Consider the following 13,973-nt stretch of genomic DNA (forward strand, 5'->3'; position numbering starts at 1 on the left):
CTGGGGTAAAACTGACTCTCCCCTCCTCACCCTCCACATCCCACCCATAAGCAAGTCCTGTTGACTCCCCTCCTAACCCCCATTCCAACTATGCAGCTACGGGTTCTCCTCTGGCCACTCTGGCGGCCTCCTACCTGCTCTCTCTGCTTCCTGGGGCCCCTGTCGTCCATTCCCCAAATTATCTTTGCAAAATGTGAATGAGATAAAATTATCTGATTACTTAAAAAGTATCACAACTGCTTTTCACTGCACTTACAGTCTAAACTCTTTTCCATGTTCCCACTACCCCACTTCTAACCTGTGTCTCATCATTCTCTTCTCTCATTAGCACGGGTCTTCAGTATTTCCTCACACTTGCCAATGTCCCTGAGCCTCCGGCCATTGTGCAAACTGCCCCTATTCCTAAAATGACTTCTTCCAAATCCACAAAATCCTGGTTACTTTTCACTATCCAGGTCTTAGTTCATATGTTTCCAACTCAAACGTAACTTTCTTCACTTCTTTCCCCCACCCCATCTCATCACTGTTTCTTCATTTCAATCAGAAATTTTGCTTACTTCTTTGCTTAATTTTATTTGTTTGTTGGTTATTTTTGGTCTGTCTCTCTCTAGCAGCCTTGCCCAAACAATAAAAGTCTCTGGAGAGGAAGAAGGGCGGAGCAAGATGGCAGAGGAGTAGGAGACCTGGATTTCGTCTGGAATTCAGCTAGGTAGGGATCAAACCATTCTGAACACCTACGAACTCAACAGGAGATCGAAGAAAAGAATAGCAGCAACTCTCTGAACAGAAAAGTGACCACTTTCTGGAAGGTAGGATGGGTGGAGAAGTGAATCCAAGGTGATATTCGGGAAGATAGATGGCAGGGGAGGGGGCCTCCGTCGGCCACTTCTGGCAAGTGATAGAGCAGCGGAGCACAAAATCGGAACTTTTAGAAGTCGGCTCCACTGAGTGACGTTGCTCCAGTGTCTAAGCAGAGGATGGAGCCCTCTCTGGGACAGTGTGGTCTCAGGACCCTCGGGGTCACAGAAAGACCGGGAGTGCCTGAGTGCGGCAGAACTCCCAGGTATCGGAGCGGGGAAGCTGATGCAGAGACGGAGCCGAGGAGCGGGCTCTCAGTTCGGGGTTGCCATAAACCGTGATCCGCAGCAGTCAGGCCACTGCTCTTCCAGCAGGGACCCAACAAGCGGCAGATTCGGGGAGACTGCCCTTCCTCCCCTCAGAAGGAGCAGCATGGGAGTGCACCGCAGGGATCTGCTGGGTTGGGAGACTCCACACGGGGTCGTGAGCCAGAGACAGAAACACTGGGTCACATGCTGGGTGAGCACAGAGTACGGCGGGAGACCGGGGAGACGGGAATGATTGACAGCTTTTCTCTGGGGACTCACTGAGGAGTGGGGCCCGAGTTCTTGGCTCCTCTGGGTCAGAGACTGGGAGGCCACCATTTTCAAACTCGTCCTCCAAAGCTGTAGGGAAAGCTTGCAGGGAACAAAAGCTCCCCAAACCCAGGCAGATTACTTATCCCCACCAGGCAAGGGTGGGGCAATTCCGCCTCCGGCAAAGACATTTGGGAACCACAGCAACAGGCCCCTCCCCCAGAAGATCAGCAAGAACAGCCAGCCAAGGCCAAGTTTACCCATCAATGAGAACGGCAGAACTCCAGTGCTAGGGGAATACTGCACATAGAATCCATAGCTTTTTTCCCATGATTCTTTGGTCTTTCGAAGTTAATTTTTTTTACCTGTCTTTTTTTTTTTTTGAATTTTTCTTTTTCCCTTTTTCAAAAAATATTTTTTATTTTTCATTTTTAGAGTCTTATTCTATCCCTTCATAGTAGTTACCCTTATTTTTGGTATATATATATAAGTTGTTCTCTCTTTAAAATTTTGAGATACACTTTCTTCTAACAGATCAAAATATACCCTAAATCTCTAGTGTATGGCTTTGTTCTAGTCTCCCACCTGATCACATTCTCTCCCCTTTTTCTTAATCCTCTTTTTTTCAACCAACTTATCTTCTCAATTCCTTTTGTAAAATCTTTTATAATTTTCATCTTTACAGTCATAATCCATCCCTTCATCGTATTAACCCTTATTTTTGTACATATGTAAGTTTTTCTTTCTTTAAAATTTTGGGAGGCACTTTCTTCTAACAGACCAAAACACGCCCAAAATCTAGTGTGTGGCACTGATCTATGCACCAGCCTGATCATATTTGATCATACTGGGTTTTTTTTGTTTTGTTTTTGTTTGTTTTTATCTTTTTTCTTTTTCTTTTTTCTTTCTTTCCCTTTCTTTTCCCCTGGTTTCAGGTCTTTTCTGATTTGTTTAGTGTATATTTTCTGGGGACGTTGCTACCCTGTCAGCAGTTTGTTCTCTCATTCATCTATTCTCCTCTGGACAAAACAACAAGATGGAAAAAATCACCTCAACAAAAAGAACAAGAGGCAGTACCAACTGCCAGGGACCTAATCAATATGGACATTAGTAAGATATCAGAACTACAGTTCAGAATGATGATTTTAAAGATACTAGCTGGGCTTGAAAAAAGCATGGAAGTTATTAGAGAAACCCTTTCTGGAGAAATAAAAGAACTAAAATCTAACGAAGTCGAAATCAAAAAGGCTATTAATGAGATGCAATAAAAAATGGAAGCTCTAACTGCTAGGATAAATGAGGCAGAAGAGAGAATTAGTGATATAGAAAACCAAATGATGGAAAATAAAGAAGCTGAGAAAAAGAGAGATAAACAACTACTGGATCACGAGGGCAGAATTCGAGAGATAAGCGATACCATAAGATGAAACAACATTAGAGGGTGCCTGGGTGGCTCAGTTGGTTGAGCGACTGCCTTCGGCTCAGGTCATGATCCTGGAGTCCCAGGATCGAGTCCCGCATCGGGCTCCCTGCTCGGCGGGGAGTCTGCTTCTCCCTCTGACCCTCCCCCCTCTCATGTGCTCTCTCTCTCTCTCATTCTCTCTGTCTCAAATAAATAAATAAAATCTTTAAAAAAAAAAAAAAAAAAAAAGATGAAACAACATTAGAATAACTGGGATCCCAGAAAAAGAAGAGAGAGAGGGGCAGAAGGTATATTAGAGCAAATTATAGCAGAGAACTTCCCTAATTTGGGGAAGGAAACAGGCATCAAAATCCAGAAGGCACAGAGAACCCCTCTCAAAATCAATAAAAATAGGTCAACACCCCGACATCTAATACTAAAACTTACGAGTCTCAGAGACAAAGAGAAAATCCTGAAAGCAGCTCAGGAGAAGAGACCTGTAAACTACAATGGCAGAAACATCAGACTGGCAACAGACCTATCCACAGAGATCTGGCAGGCCAGAAAGGACTGGCATGATATATTCAGAGCACTAAATGAGAAAAATATGCAGCCAAGAATACTATATCCAGCTAGGCTGTCACTGAAAAGAGAAGGAGAGATAAAAAGCTTCTAGGACAAACAAAAACTGAAGGAATTTGCAAACACAAAAGCAGCCCTACAAGAAATATTGAAAGGGGTCCTCTAAGCAAAAGAGAGCCTAAAAGCAACACAGACCAGAAAGGAACACAGACAATATACAGTAAAAGTCACCTTACAGGCAACACAATGGCACTAAATTCATATCTTTCAATAATTACCCTGAATGTAAATGGGCTAAATGCCCCAATCAGAAGACACAGGCTATCAGATTGGATAAAAAACAAGACCCATCGATATGCTGTCTGCAAGAGACTCATTTTAGACCCAAAGACACCCCCAGATTGAAAGTGAAGGGGTGGAAAACGATTTATCATGCTAATGGATACCAAAAGAAAGCTGGGGTGGCAATCCTTATATCAGACAAATTAGATTTTAAACCAAAGACTGTAATAAGAGATGAGGAAGGACACTACATCATACTTAAAGGGTCTATCCAACAAGAAGATCTAACAATTGTAAATATCTAGGCCCCTAACATGGGAGCAGCCAATTGTATAAGCCAATTAATAACAAAAGCAAAGAAACACATGGACAACAATACAATAATAGTGGGGGACTTTAAAACCCCCCTCACAGAAATGGACAGATCATCTAAGCAAAAGATCAACAAGGAAATAAAGACCTTAAATGACACACTGGACCAAATGGACTTCACAGACATATTCAGAACATTCCATCCCAAAGCAACAGAATACACATTCTTCTCTAGTGCCCATGGAACATTCTCCAGAGTACATCACATCCTAGGTCACAAATCAGGTCTCAACCAGTACCAAAAGATTGGGATCATTCCCTGCATATTTCAGACTACAATGCTTTGAAACTAGAACTCAGTCACAGGAGGAAAGTCAGAAAGAACTCAAATACATGGAGGCTAAAGAGCATCCTACTAAAGAATGAATGGGTCAACCAGGAAATTAAAGAAGAATTAAAAAAATTCATGGAAACCAATGAAAATGAAAACACAACTGTTCAAAATCTTTGGGATACAGCAAAGGCAGTCCTGAGAGGAAAGTGTATAGCAATACAAGCCTTTCTCAAGAAACAAGAAAGGTCTCAAATACACAACCTAACCCTACACCTAAAGGACCTGGAGAAAAAACAGCAAATAAAGCCTAAACCCAGCAGGAGAAGAGAAATAATAAAGATCAGAGCAGAAATCAATGAAATAGAAACTAAAAGTACAGTAGAACAGATCAACGAAATTAGGAGCTGGTTCTTTGAAAGAATTAACAAGATTGATAAACCCCTGGCCAGACTTATCACAAAGAAAAGAAAAATGACCCAAATCAACAAAATCATGAATGAAAGAGGAGAGATCACAACCAACACCAAAGAAATACAAACAATTATAAGAACATACTATGAGCAACTCTATGCCAGCAAATTAGATAATCTGGAAGAAATGGATGCATTCCCAGAGATGTATCAACTACCAAAACTGAACCAGGAAGAAATAGAAAACCTGAACAGACACATAACCACTAAGGAAATTGAAGCAGTCATCAAAAATCTCCCAACAAACAAAAGCCCAGGGCCAGATGGTTTCCCAGGGGAATTCTACCAAACATTTCAAGAATAATTAATACCTATTCTTCTGAAACTGTTCCAAAAAATAGAAATGGAAGGAAAACTTCCAAACTCGTTTTATGAGGCCACCATTACCTTGATCCCCAAACCAGACAAAGACCCCATCAAAAAGGAGAATTACAGACCAATATCCTTGATGAACATGGATGCAAAAATTCTCACCAAAATACTAGCCAATAGGATTCAACAGTACATTTAAAGAATTAGTCACCACGACCAAGTGGGATTTATCTCTGGGCTGCAAGTTTGGTTCAACATCCGCAAATCAATCAATGTGATACAATACATTAATAAAAGAAAGAACAGGAACCATATGATCCTCTCAATAGATGCAGAAAAAGCATGTGACAAAGTACAGCATCCTTTCTTGATCAAAACTCTTCAGAGTATAGGGATAGAGGGTACATACCTCAATATCATAAAAGCCATCGATGAAAAACCCACAGCGAATATCATTCTCAATGGGGAAAAACTGAGAGCTTTTCCCCTAAGGTCAGGAACACGGCAGGGATGTCCACTATCACCAGTGCTATTCAACATAGTCCTAGAAGTCCTAGCCTCAGCAATCAGACAGCAAAAATAAATAAATAAATAAAAGGCAACTGAATCGGCAAAGAAGAAGCCAAACCCTCACTCTTTGCAGATAATATGATACTTTATGTGGAAAACCCAAAAGACTCCACCCCAAAACTGCTAGACCTCATACAGGAATTCAGTAAAGTGGCAGGATATAAAATCAATGCACAGAAACCAGTGGCATTCCTATACACCGACAACAAGACAGAAGAAAGAGAAATTAAGGAGTTGATCCTATTTACAATTGCACCCAAAACCATAAGATACCTAGGAATAAATCTTACCAAAGAGGCAAAGGATCTGTACTCAGAAAACTACAAAATACTCATGAAAGAAATTGAGGAAGACACAAAGAAATGGAAAAACATTCCATGCTCATGGATTGGAAGAACAAATATTGTGAAGATGTCAATGCTACCTAGAGCAATCTACACATTCAATGCAATCCCCATCAAAATACCATCCACTTTTTTCAAAGAAATGGAACAAATAATCCTAAAATTTGTATGGAACCAGAAAAGACCCCGAATAGCCAGAGGAATGTTGAAAAAGAGAAGCAAAGCTGGTGGCATCACAATTCCGGACTTCAAGGTCTATTACAAAGGTGTCATCAAAACAGTATGGTACTGGCACAAAAACAGACACATAGATCAATGGAACAGAATAGAGAGCCCAGAAATGGAATCTCAACTCTATGGTCAACTAATCTTCAACAAAGCAGGAAAGAATGTCCAATGGAAAAAAGACAGTCTCTTCAACAAATGGTGTTGGGAAAATTGGACAGCCACATGCAGAAGAATGAAACTGGACCATTTCCTTACACCACACACAAAAATAGACTCAAAATGGTTGAAAGACCTAAATGTGAGACAGGGGTCCAACAAAATCCTAAAGGAGAACACAGGCAGCAACCTCTTCGACCTCAGCCACAGCAACTTCTTCCTAGAAACATCGCCAAAGGCAAGGGAAGCAAGGGCAAAAATGAACTATTGGGACCTCATCAAGATAAAAAGCTTTTGCACAGCAAAAGAAACAGTCAACAAAACCAAAAGACAACTGACAGAATGGGAGAAGATATTTGCAAATGACCTATCAGATAAAGGGCTAGTATCCAAAATCTATAAGGAACTTTTAAAACTCAACACCCAAAGAACAAATGATCCAATCAAGAAATGGGCAGAAGACATGAACAGACATTTTTCCAAAGAAGATGTCCAAATGGCCAACAGACACATGAAAAAGTGCTGAGCATCACTCGGCATCAGCGAAATCCAAATCAAAACCTCAATGAGATATCACCTCACACCAGTCAGAATGGCTAAAATTAACAAATCAGGAAACGACGGATGTTGGCGGGGATGCAGAGAAAGGGGAACCCTCCTACACTGTTGATGGGAATGCAAGCTGGTGCAGCCACTCTGGAAAACAGTATGGAGGTTCTTCAAAAAGTTGAAAATAGAGCTACCGTACGATCCAGCAATTGCACTACTGGGTATTTACCACAAAGATACAAATGTAGGTATCCGAAGGGGTATGTGCACCCCAATGTTTATAGCAGCAATGTCCACAATAGCCAAACTGTGGAAAGAGCCAAGATGTCCATCAACAGAAGAATGGATAAAGAAGATGTGGTATATATGTACAATGGAATATTATGCAGCCATCAAAAGGAATGAAATCTTGCCATTTGCAACGATGTGGATAGAACTGGAGAGTGTTATGCTGAGCGAAATAAGTCAATCAGAGAAGGACATGTATCATATGACCTCACTGATATTAGGAATTCTTAATCTCAAGAAACAAACTGAGGGCTGCTGGAGTGGTGGGGGGTGGGAGGGATGGGGTGGCTGGATGATAGACTTTGGGGAGGGTATGTGCTATGGTGAGCGCTGTGAATTGTGCAAGACTGTTGAATCACAGATCTGTACCTCCGGAACAAATAATACATTATATGTTAAAAAAAAAAAGAAGATAGCAGGAGGGGAAGAATGAAGGGGGGAAATCGGAGGGGGAGATGAACCATGAGAGATGATGGACTCTGAAAAACAAACTGAGGGTTCTAGAGGGGAGGTGGGTGGGAGGATGGGTTAGCCTGGTGATGGGTATTAAAGAGGGCACGTTCTGCATGGGGCACTGGGTGTTATACGCAAACAATGAATCATGGAACACTACATCAAAAACTAATGATGTAATGTATGGTGATTAACATAATAATAAATAAATAAAAAGTCTCTGGAGAGCAGCTGACCTTGATGCTTTCAGAAAACAAATGTTGAGCTAGTCATCACATCTTGTTAGATATAGTAAAACAGTATCTAATAGCAGATACAGGCAAGCAGTGAAAACTTGTTTTCTTACCATACAATTTAAGCTAAATCTAACATTTACTCCTGGCAATGAAGAATATGGTAGGTCTTTATTCCCAATTCTTGGGAGTTAACCTCTCAACTCTTGAAATTTCCCAAGATAAGGGTAACTTTGTTACTCAAAGAACCCCTGGGGCCCCACCTAAGAGTATATGCCAATGACGTGACTCACGGAGGGCCCCTAGTTTATGCTAATGGGATGATTCAGGATGGGGACTGGCCATGCCAAGAAGACCAACCATGTGACTAGAGGATTTGGGCTTTGAGCCATAGGATATTGGGAAAGGAAGGGTGGGAGATTGAGCCACATGGGCAAGTTGATTCAGTGAGTCAGGCCTACATAATGAAGCCTCAATAAAAAGCTCTAGACAATGAAGCTCAGTGGCCTGGGTGAGCTTCCCTGGTTGGCAATACTCTTTAAATACTGTCACTTCGATGCCATGAGAGCAACTCTCAGTCCTCCCATTGGCATGCTCTCTACAACACCTCACCTGATAAGATCCAAGGGCTGCTTTTTGTATATACTTCGCGGATGAGCCCACTCCCTGTACAGAAGATACCGTTCGCTTGGGCAGCTGAGATCCTCTGACTTATGGCTGAAGTTGCACTGCGAAGCAGAAGCAAACAAGTGAGTATATGATCTCTAGGTGTTCACAAATCTGTTTATTCAATATGGTACTCATACTTCACAGGAATAAGGGGCCCTCATTTGCTGGAAGGGATGGATGGATCATCTAATTTTTAGTGATTCTCAACCAGGTATTATTAATCGCTTGTGGCCACTTAAAAATGTGGGTGGGGAGGATGCTTGGTTGTTACAATCCTAGAGAACACCTCAGGTACCTGGTGGGAGCCCCAGAGGTGCTTTACATCCTACAAGTGTGCCAAGTCCTAAACAGTTAAAAATTGGGCTGTTCAAGTACCAAAATTGCCACAACGCAGGGACACCTGATAGTCCAGTGCCCTCCTGGGACACCTCTGGGAACCAGGGCCTTAAGGTTGGGTTAGTATCAAGGTCACTTCTAAAACCCAGGCATCTTTGTCCCCCAATTCAGCAGTTCCTCTGTGACAACACATAGAATATAAACAACAAAGAAGTTTGACATATTATACACTTCGCTTACTCAAAACACAAAGCTTCCTGCCTCTACTTCAATTCAGTCACTCTTCCCATCTGACTCATTTTCCTTCCTCCTGTACTAGAACCAGATTATCACCAGGTAAGCCTTAACATGGGTCCTGACCTCCATTCACTTCCCTTCCAAATGCCACAGGAGATCATTCCTTAGCCTGGATGTGGGACACTGCAAGTAAAAGAGGCTTTAGTGGGAAAGAAATGGGCATGGTCAGATGTCAACTGAATACTATTGAACTTTGGCCTCCCAGATTAATATTCATGACAGCTATTTGCAAGTGTCCCCAAAGTTTGTGTCATGCTATAATCACTAATTTTGCTGGGCACAAATATAAAACACATAGACTGTCAGGCCAGGCTGCCATATTGGGTCTCTTCACCAGGAAGTTCAGAACCTGCTTCTCAACCCAGCTCTCTGCTATTTACACATGTGCATCAAGTAGCTCTTTTGTGTCCTAGTTTATTAACATATACAGTACGTTTCAATAATGTCGTCATCCATAAGTACGTGTAATACCCAGTAGCAATGATCAATCTCAGTCTTGGCTTTCTTGGTCTTAGAGATTCAGATAAATTGAGAGTGAATGTAACAAAGCTACAGCACACTCTAATATAGTATTTAATTTATTTCAATGACAGAATTTATTTAAAGAGCTTAGATATAATATCCCTGCATTTATGGCATCATTAAGGGTCTGAAGCAGTCACATTTTAAAATTTTCATTTCACGAGAGATGTTATCGGCTAGAGAAGTGCTCTTGAATTTGAGGAGCTACTGTCATCTCAGAACGGAGTCCTTAAAAAATGTCAACACTCTGCAGTATTGCCATCGTGACAAGAACCCTGACAGATGCCTTTTTAAAAGCCTTGTGATATTCCAGGACACACTAAGAAAATGATATTTCAGGGGGGAAAAGCCTGTGTTCCAGAAAATGGTAAGTGAGAAGATCCAACACATATTTTGCTTAAAAAGAACCTATACTTTTCTGGTTGATAATAACATCTGCCAGTAATTATGAGGATAGCTAACACTTACATTCTACTTCCTATATGCCAGGCATGGTTGTAACATTTGACAGGGATTAATTTAATTAATCCTCGTAACTCTACGGTATAACTCTATGAGGTAAGTATGATCATTATCCCCATTTTATTGATGAGGAAACTGAGGAACAGAGAGGCTAAATGACTTTTACAAGGTCATCCAGGTAGAAAGTGGGAGAGCGAGCCCCAGAGCCCACACTTAACTGCGAATCTGCACTGCTTTACACATGCACTACAGGGCGGCTACTGTTTCAATCATCCATTCATTGACTCATTCAAACTCATGGCCTTCTCTATGCCTGAGAGTCAACAGTGAACAAAACAACCTGGTTCCTGCCCTAAATGAGCTTGTAATCCTTGCAATAGACCATCTTCATTTTATGAAAGAAGAAACTCAAGGTTAAGATTAGCCCTTCTCTATTCACACTAGAGTATACCTTGGGTATTTTATTTCATTTTTGCCATTTGACTTACATCATGGAGAGGGAAAGCTGCTTTGTAGATCCCAGAGCTGACAAGTTTGTTAATCCCAAACTTTTTAACATTGTCTCTTACTTGATACATGATCCGAGAGAGGATGAAGTAAACCTAAAAAAAAAAAAATTCCAAAATAAAATGTGTGCACTAGACTGTGTAACTAACCAACCATTGTTTACTATTGTAACAGGAACCTGTTTTCTTTTCGGGGCAGGGGGTGGGGGCGCAGCTTTTAAAAATGAAACTAAACCAACCAAACCAGATCACTAATTATTCAAACAGCAGGTTCCAAATTACTCTAAGACAGCAACTAAATTTGGTTTAGACTTACAATGCGGCTTCTGGTGGCTGGATTGAAGAAAGTATCTCTATCCTGAATATAAAAATCATTCATCCGGTTCTTCTCAAATGGGGCAGTGAAAAACTCTTGCTCTGGCTTGATGATACTTTCATCCACTTGGAGGACTTTGGTAAACCAGCTGAAATTATCAAAGGCTGAGGACCGGGTTTTCAGATCATTGGGTTTCAGAGGCAATTTGATGTGCATTAGCTCAGCATATGTACATAACACCTCCCATGGGGCATGTACTTTTACAAATACAAGCTTATCATCCAAAATCTACAAAGGAAGAATAAAAACACAAACCAGGACACTAAACCAATTGTTTTCATAATTTTAAAACACATATAGATTGTTCTCATGTTGCTGGTAGTTAAAACACAGGACACTGGTAAAAATGAAGATAAAATAAAAACAGACTTGCACTCCATCAGACATTTTTGCCTTAAAGATAATTTCTTGGTTCAAATTACTGAGCAAGTAATTAAACTCCTTTTCATATTCCTTTCATAAAATTACTATTATTTTAAACGAAGAAAAGCAAACTTGTTAATTTGCCCATCACTCCATCCAAATTGGTGACTAAAAATAAAAACACTAGAATATTCACTGCAGTGTTATTTTAATGATAATTTTAACATTTCTAACCCAGAACAGGACTCTTTATTGTATTATATATCTGTTAAATGTCATGTTATGTGTCCATTAGAAAAAGATGTCAATATAGAAATGCATCTACTACATATTAACGGAAAGAAAAGCGAATTATAAAAATGTGAAATAATAATCCCCCTTTTTGAAAGGGAAAAATGCATATATTTTGAGGAATAAAAAAGTTTAGAAGGACCACAAGGTTATTTACACATAATGAGAACACAGAGGATTTTTATTTTTGTTATTCTTATATCCTCTAATTTTTTGTAAGCTATTGTCTATAAAATAAGAAATCTTTTTAAAAAGCTCTTAAAAGAAGAAAACAATCATTTATACACGCATTCAGTATTACATTCTTTGGCTATTAAAAAAGTTAGGCTGACTTGGATCAGAAACAAACATACATACTATAATGCAGATTTTGATGGACTCCCCTCCCAGCCTAAGGCATCACTAGAGTTGCACGTTTCAAACGCCACTCCAGCATTCCAAATGACATGCCACTTCCCAAGAGCACCAGTCAGCCCAGGACTGGAAAGGATCCAACACTTACCGATCTTGTTGCTTCTAAATGCAGGCCATCACAGATGAGGTTAGATTCATATGCTCGTCTTTTTCTCTGTCAAAAGAAATTGGAAAATATGTTAGACCCTGTAGTTTTGCCAAGGACAGAAAAAGTCTTTTTTAAGAAAAACCAAACCAAACCAAACCAGTTTGAATCTGATGAAAAGATAGATCTGCTCAAAATGGCACATAAGCAACGAAGGTGCTCCAGCTGTTGGTGATTTGTTCAGTTAGCACTCTCGAAGGCCTTGGTTGTCCCCATGGGTTTCTGGCCATTCAGGATGCATAAAAGTCTCTAACTTTGGCACAATTCCAAAACCTTTTTTTTTTTTTTAAACTCATAAGCGGTTTGGCACACAAATGGAGTTTTTTGAGTCCCATTCACTGATGTCATTTGCCAGAGTTAAAGCCCAGATCTGGCATTCTAGACATATCAGACATACAGATGGTTCAATTTTGGATATGTATATTTCATCTCTACATGCCTTGAAAAATTCAATAAACAACATAAACAATTTTGCAAAATGCAAAAGAATGTTTCTCTCTGCAAGATTAAAATGTCCATGAAGGTATAAACATCTAAAAATCTACAAAAATAGGGAACTAATTAATTGATAATAGATATGTGTCACATGGCCATCTGAAAAGATGTGGAATGTACTGTATTTATTGATATTAAATTCTATCTGGCTGGGCTTTTGTCAAGCTGTGTCCTAAGTTGTAAGGAAAGCATGTAAAAGTAGAGACTTACTTAACCTTTTAAAAGAACACTTTTGGTGTTCTTGAAGAAACAGCTATACTGCTTCATGAAAGCAGAAAAATGAGTAAAGACAGGGGTTAAGCATACAAACTCTAAAACCAGACTGCCTGTGTTCAAATTCTGGTGCCATCACTTACCAGCTCTTTGACCCTTGGCAGGAAACAAACTCTCTGTGCCTCATTTTCCTCCTCTATAGAATGGAGAAAGCCTCACGAACTTCCTTTTGAGGTTCTCATGAGGATTGTATGATTTAAACCACATAAAACACATAAACTAGAATTTCCATTTCTAGTCATCACAGAAGATTAACTGGACCAATTCTCCCACCAAAGACAACTGAAAAAGCTGGCCAAAAAAAACCCAAAAACTTGTTTTAACTTGAGCAGTTAACAAGATAAAGGAATTAGTGGATCATGGCTTAGGTAATCCAGGGGATCCGGCAGTCAAGACCACTTTGCCCAGGGAGTGCCATTCACGATTTGCCAACTGCCAAGGGGCAGAGGAGAGGCTGAGCTGCTATCAAAGTGCCTAGAACATGGAAAGCAGCTAATAAATAGAAAGCAGATGGCGGTTGTATGAAAAAGGCCCTGAGGCCAAAAGGTGAAAAAATACACCTAGTATTTGGCTAAATTTGAGTCCAAGTGGAATCCCTAACATATTTTGTGGAATTATCAGGAACAGAATATTGCTTTAATTTTTATTTAATAAATGATGTGATACAGTACTTACAACATGCCAGAGCTTTACAAATGTAATACCTTTAATTGCTTGTTACAATTTGAGCATGAAATAGTCACTTAGAGAAAAATCAGCAAGTGCTACAACTACCCTAAAAATGAACAAGCAACCAGACCTGCCATATCCCCAACCTCAGCTTGGGAAGCTGCTTCAGACTCATCCTGCTTCTATACAGGTAGTATTTCTTCATTCTAGATCTTAACCTGCATTTTGATTCTTGCATGGTAGTCCAGTTCTCGTGCCTGATTGCTT

The 13,973-nt window shown here is 40.2% G+C and overlaps 1 protein-coding gene across 5 annotated transcripts in view; it reads right to left on the reverse strand.

The window, feature by feature from the left end:
- Positions 1 to 13,973, reverse strand: part of ANO6 (anoctamin 6) — a 186,668-nt gene that overhangs the window by 58,221 nt on the left and 114,474 nt on the right. For all 5 annotated transcript variants that reach the window (XM_021704770.2, XM_021704769.2, XM_021704771.2 and 2 more), the window contains exons 4-7: positions 12,213 to 12,278; positions 10,997 to 11,284; positions 10,663 to 10,776; positions 8,501 to 8,616 (exon numbers count right to left, since the gene is read on the reverse strand). In XM_021704770.2, coding sequence (XP_021560445.1) covers positions 8,501 to 8,616; positions 10,663 to 10,776; positions 10,997 to 11,284; positions 12,213 to 12,278 — 584 coding nt within the window. The remainder of the gene's footprint in view (positions 1 to 8,500; positions 8,617 to 10,662; positions 10,777 to 10,996; positions 11,285 to 12,212; positions 12,279 to 13,973) is intronic.

Source organism: Neomonachus schauinslandi, chromosome 5, assembly GCF_002201575.2.
Source record: "Neomonachus schauinslandi chromosome 5, ASM220157v2, whole genome shotgun sequence".
NCBI lineage: Eukaryota > Metazoa > Chordata > Mammalia > Carnivora > Phocidae > Neomonachus > Neomonachus schauinslandi.